Raw genomic sequence first — 6,012 nt, 5'->3', positions numbered from 1 at the left:
CTGCCTAGAGAATATTTCTGATAATCAAATTCAGTATGAACTATTGCCGATTGGATACGATCATCAAAAAGAGGGACTTCCTGAACAAAAGAACCTGCAATAAAGGGTCGTTAACTTATATTATGTTTATTAAATAAAAGTTCTAAACAGGAGATAGTTTAACTTTAAGTTAAAAACAACGTCCAAGTCTAATCTTTCCCTAAAGCAAATGATTAAATGTCGTCCACATATTACTTAATCACTGAGGGTTTTTTCGAATGCCACAACAACTATTGGAGCTTTCCATTTAGAATTAAAACTATGTGTAATGCTGATTACGAAGTGCAGATAACGTTACATTTGAACGACCCCTACTAAGTTTGTGATCAATAGTAACAATGTTGAGAAAGGTTTTCTCGTGCGAAATTAACAGCGTTTCTAAAAGGTCGACTAAAGATAACCAAGTCATTGAATTTAATGAAATCACCTAGAAACAGGATACAGCGGGTTATTATCTGCACTGAAGTGCGAAGCACTGGTCATTACCCGATATAATACTTTACTGCAACTTCCACGCTCAGTTTTGGAAGTTTTGTAATGGGTTACCGCATGGTCTAGTCGATTTAAATGCCCGATTATATTTATAGTGATACCTATCTTAATAACTAGACTCAGATGATTGGTCGATTAGGACATTCATCAGTACAAAAATGTGACTAATGTGTTGCTAAATTTTGAATTTTAAAACTTTGAGAATTTTGTCTATGAATTTCAATCAATGATAACCAAATGGCGAACGAATCATGCAGCCATACAGGTGCGAAAATCACATTATTACCTAATCACCAGATATTTAATAGTCGGTGCTTTGACATAACCGGGTTATCCGGTAATTTCAATGGAACCCACAATGAAATTATGATAAGCTTACGTTAAAGTTAAGGGGGCAGGGGGGTCTTTATGAAATTTCTCTCGAAATTGATTTTATAGTTGTTTCTGATAGAGGGGAGTGATATCTATCTGCTGCTTTTAGTCCTATGGAAAAATATTGTTCCTAGCCGAATTTATTGCCAGTCAAAGGTCAGCGCTCATGTTTAATTGTATTGCGCGAGCGATTTTCAATCGCGCGCCCTGAAAATCGAGTCTAAAAATCTATCTTCTCCTACATTTTTTGAGCAAACACCTTGAAACTTTCAGGATATGTTCTAATGACCATTTAGAAACTTCTGGTCGATCAGAATTTTGAGATAGGCCTTTAAAAATTTTTTATTCGATTTTGAAAATCTTGGACCTCGTTTTTTGACGATTTTTCCAGGTCCGGGATTTTCAAAATTTCCATAAAGACCCCCCCTTACCTGCCCCCTTAAAGGGTATGACGACTTAACCGAATTCCGAAACCCGATATAATTGAAACCCTCGTTCAAATATTACAACAGCGATGCTGACGTCAGCAAAATCCCGATTTTTGCCTAATATTGTTATTGAGAAGTGGAAATAAGGTCACTTTTTTAGATTATGAAGTTGAACTATGTGAATAATTCTGAAGAATTTGGCTTCACAATTTCGGGAGAGCGAAAAAATTGGGACAGGAATTAGTGTTTGAAAACTAAAAAAACAAAATATCACATAACATGACAAACCAAGGGAGACGCATCTAACTTCGAAACATCATCGCGAAAGGAATAGGCAATAAGGATTAAGGTTAATTATCTTTGCTTAAGCAGTGGTGAAAGTGTCTGTAGATTTTAGGAATTCTCAGTTAGATGCGTTCATAGAAATACTGTACACCCTGCATTCATCGGTATCATTCCAACTAAAGATACTACAGAAAGATATTTGGAGTCTTTTTATCTTTTAAGAGGCAGATTTCTGCGGTTTACATAAAAATCAACAAGGTAAGAGGAAACGTATCCCACTTAAACAACGCAAATTATTAAAAGACCAAATGATAACTAAGCTACTATGTAATACCCCCTGATCTGAGTGAGCCTAAGTATTAGTAAGAATAAGAAAGTATCCTTAACTAGTCTTAAAAGATCATCGCCACTTATAGTGATATTAATAAACATAGAAAATATGTATCCAAATTTTAGACAATGCATTGATATTGGTAACGGTGGGAGCTATAAGGAGTTTAAAATATTCAGAATTGCAAAATCTATATTATTTGAATATAAAATATATACGCATTACGTATGATCTTAAATGCTTTAATATTGAAAGGGTTGTTTAAGTTTTACTAGCTCCTAATAAATACAAGCCACTTCCCAGTTCCCACTATTACCACTCACGTCCATATTGATAACATTTTCGGCAAAAACAGTTTTAGAGCAGTAACTGCTGCAAAGTTCGGACCCACAATTTAAATAAACACACAGCAAGTTACGACTATAGTAACAATTGGATATCGAAAGTTTAAATATATATTTACAAATCGGGTTCCCAGGCATTATAAGTTTAAAATATTAATAAATTCCATTGAGTGATGAGTCTGCAGTCCCCCGGTTAGCAACAGCTGCGCATTCCGGCGTCGTGATCGCAGAGGACGACGTGTATGCTGTATATTTGGCATTACTATGCAGACTGTGGTTTTAGTAGGGTCGAGGTGAAGATTCCGGCAGCTGGATCCGGGAAACTCATTCTCTCACTGAAGCAAACACTGGAGTCTGGAGTTAAGGAATTCAAAATACGGGCTTTTATCACAGCTCCATCCCATTGCATTCGTCTTCAGAATAATCTGAAATATTAAGATTTAATGAACAGTCATGAAATGGCTCGCTTCATTGCCTCTCCGTAAACGTTTTATGGTAACATTCCCCTGACCCCTCATGGAATCTTAGGCATTTACTCATGATTGAAAATTAAGAAGTGATCGTCCACAATGAAATTATTATAGGTTTATTCGGAACATTTTTGCGTCAAAGTGGGAAAGAGTAAGATAACACAAATTTCATCAAAACTACAAATTAGTCTGGTAATTGATGCACAGTAACTAGAAGATCGTTAGTTTCCATAGTTACAATTATACGAAGGTCTAGACAGAGTCTCAGATATAACTCACGATTTCTAGATAATAAGATCTCAAATCTCAGTGAACCAAAAATGACAAAAACGAGTAATCTCGACCATACTGAGAAAATGGAGTTTTCCCAGTTTTATCGCTCGACTCACCTGAGCTCATAGAACTCTCATCATCGTTATCCTCAACGTGGTGGCTTACTTGCCCTCCACTGGTGACCTCCATTCGGTCCACATATTCCGGTGAGGCGTACTTGTCCACATACTCTGTGAGGGTGCAGTGTCAGTTTGTGACTAAAACATGTTTCACAAACTTTATAAGCGAACTATTACTGGTAGGTTCGTCGCAATTTTTTCTATCCAAATTTTGGAATTTCCTGGAAAAATGGTTAAAATATTGACTGGCTTTGACTCACCTCTGACTTTTTCTTTATATTGCTGAGGTTTGTGAAGATACAAAGCTGCTGCATCACCGTTCAAAGGATCGACTGGATTTGGGTACGTCAGGAGTTGTGGGAGAAAGGTATCAAATATGTTCCGTAAATCTAGGGTGAATTTGGTTGTTAGGTGACAGTGCTACAGTTAGATACTAAAGTCTTTTAAATCAATTATTCAAGTTTGATAACGACCGCATAGGAATTTTCCCGATCTGTCAGATGCAGTTGTCTCTAATTTCCAAGAGCATCGTACAGACTATAGCTGTAATATAGCTTCCTAGAACCTACAATTGGAGTTACAACCGACGCGAAATGACAGATAATTCAATCTTGCCGAACGGAACGCGCGTATCTTCTGCGCGCTCGCTCGCGATCTATATAAATTGATCTGAAAAAGAAAAACAAACGCGCGCGAAAACTTATTCACTTTTCACAGGATAAAACCTGTTTCTGAATGCTAACGACTGTAGAACTAACGCCGCGCGCTTAAAATAGGTAAGATTTTAGGCTATTATTAACGACTTACAGTTCACTTATCAGGCAATTTGGAGTAAAATATCCGAACTACGTATACATTTTACTTTTCTCATCACTACTTATACTTCTACTACTTTTACTACTAATACAAGGTAGTATTACTGAGTGTAAACATTCCGGCAGCGCAATTCGATCCCCACGTGGTTACATCCTAGTATCTTCTCACAACCATGAACCAAGTGTTAAGTTATAAGTTCAGTTTCTATTCTGATGTCTAGGTCAGTAAATTGGAGTAACGTTACCACGATTATATCGACCAAACTTTCCTTCTTATCTAGATGACGTGATCCATCCAGTTTTACTTAACAACTATCTAGTCGACTATTAGGCTGAAATATTGTCCCCAAATCGCTACTTAATCTGCCAGGACCCACGCCAAGGAAAGCACCTGCTAGGTACATCATATTCTAGGCGTGGAAAATACATAGATGGAATTGAATTTGTTCCGCACATTGCGTGCCAAATCACACAAAACTGAGTGCGTGAGTTTTCATATCATTTTGCATATTTTAAACAAGATTAACCAAAATTCATAGATAAGAGTGTTCTTGGCACTTCTCTAATTTATTTCTCGCCCAATATTCCAATAAGGTATTAGTCTATTGAAGAGAAACGTATGTGACCAGGTACTCACCATATAAAGCAGTCCACGCTTGGTTTATAACATCCAAACAAACAGTGCCAGACCTGCAACATATGTATTTGTAAAACTGCAAGAATTTTAACTTTTTAAGTAATAAAGTGAAGATTAATTTTAGAAATGAGATAAAAACAAGATCTAAAAGTTAGATTACTTAAAACTTACATCTCATCAATGTTAGGATGGAATATGCGGTTCATGAAGCCAATAGAGGGCGACTTAAAGGGATATTTCTCTGGAAGATCAACCCTTACTTTCCAGATACCATTTTCGTAGTGAGAATCTTTAGGGCCTTCAAATTTAACGACAAACTCGTGGATTCCTCCCAGGATTTGAACCTCGTAGTTATTCTCAATTCTGAAATGTTACAGATTGAGAACACGGAGAGAGTACACCTGAAGTAACCGTAAGTAAGTAAGAGTAATAACGCACGTGCAAAGATTTTGGATCGGCATTATGATCAGTTTTGCTGTTATTACGCTGTGTTCAATTTTTCGATACGAAAAAATGATTATCAAAGAATAACATTAGCTTCCTGAGCCACGAGCTTTCTAGTATGTATAATAATATATAATATGTAAGGAGTATTGCGTTGATGTTCCGATTTAATCAGTATAATAGATGAAATTAGCTAAAGATGTTATTCATAATATTATCATGTTAAAAACAGTAATTAATATTCTTACAGCTTCACGAAGTCTGTGTCCATCCGTTTCTTCCCAGGCGATGGGGAGGACATTTTAACAGCTGATGAATAATTTAATAACTATTTATTCTTCTGTCACTGTCGCATTTTAGATTATTTAACAGAACTCCGTTTATTTCCTAATATTGAATATTATTGAGGGGCTGTAGTTTCACAAATAAAGTCCTGTTTGATTTATTTAATATCTAATTTTATTGGAACAGTTAACAAACTCTAATTATAGTGAAACGCAGCCAAGAAAAATGTTGTGCACTATAAATTTGGAGATCAGATAATTATAAGAACAACATATACCACTCAATACAAGCTCTGCATGTGAACAAATTGTACACATAACAATATAACATACAGACCAGAACATGAGAACATTTTTATATAAACAACTGTACATTGGACATAGTTCACTGTTTATGATAAATCTCAGCAACTTGAAAACAATTTAAGACATAATTTAAGATAACAGGATGAAACTTTTCCGACATATCAATGGGCTTGTCAAGCTTAAATAACTTAACAACATGATATCTTAACACCTTTATAAGGCAATCAGTTTTTAACTATATCTAAGAAATGAATAGTTGAATGATGCCCAACAAATTACTGTTCTAACCTAAAGGCCGTATTGGGTTTTTGATTACAGAATGCAATTTGGAATTTGTTAGTCAATTGCTGTGCAACCTGATGCTTCCAAATTT

At 35.7% G+C, this 6,012-nt stretch overlaps 2 protein-coding genes across 3 annotated transcripts in view; one reads left to right on the top strand and one right to left on the bottom strand.

Annotated features, from left to right (window-relative positions):
* The window catches only part of LOC134819580 (uncharacterized), a 776,807-nt gene that overhangs the window by 604,745 nt on the left and 166,050 nt on the right, over nucleotides 1–6,012 (top strand). The gene's annotated exons all lie outside the window — the stretch shown is intronic.
* LOC134819610 (ubiquitin-conjugating enzyme E2 H-like) overlaps nucleotides 1,572–6,012 on the bottom strand; it is a 58,941-nt gene continuing 54,500 nt past the window's right edge. The window contains exons 2-7 of the mRNA XM_063829629.1: nucleotides 5,298–5,360; nucleotides 4,777–4,968; nucleotides 4,606–4,658; nucleotides 3,414–3,542; nucleotides 3,151–3,264; nucleotides 1,572–2,716 (exon numbers count right to left, since the gene is read on the bottom strand). Of these exons, the coding sequence (XP_063685699.1) occupies nucleotides 2,679–2,716; nucleotides 3,151–3,264; nucleotides 3,414–3,542; nucleotides 4,606–4,658; nucleotides 4,777–4,968; nucleotides 5,298–5,350 (579 nt within the window). The 5' untranslated portion in view covers nucleotides 5,351–5,360 and the 3' untranslated portion in view covers nucleotides 1,572–2,678. The remainder of the gene's footprint in view (nucleotides 2,717–3,150; nucleotides 3,265–3,413; nucleotides 3,543–4,605; nucleotides 4,659–4,776; nucleotides 4,969–5,297; nucleotides 5,361–6,012) is intronic.

Source organism: Bolinopsis microptera, chromosome 8, assembly GCF_026151205.1.
Source record: "Bolinopsis microptera isolate Bmic1 chromosome 8, MBARI_Bmic_1.0, whole genome shotgun sequence".
NCBI lineage: Eukaryota > Metazoa > Ctenophora > Tentaculata > Lobata > Bolinopsidae > Bolinopsis > Bolinopsis microptera.
Note: the sequence above shows the minus strand (reverse complement) of the source record. Positions and strands in the feature narration are given on the sequence as shown.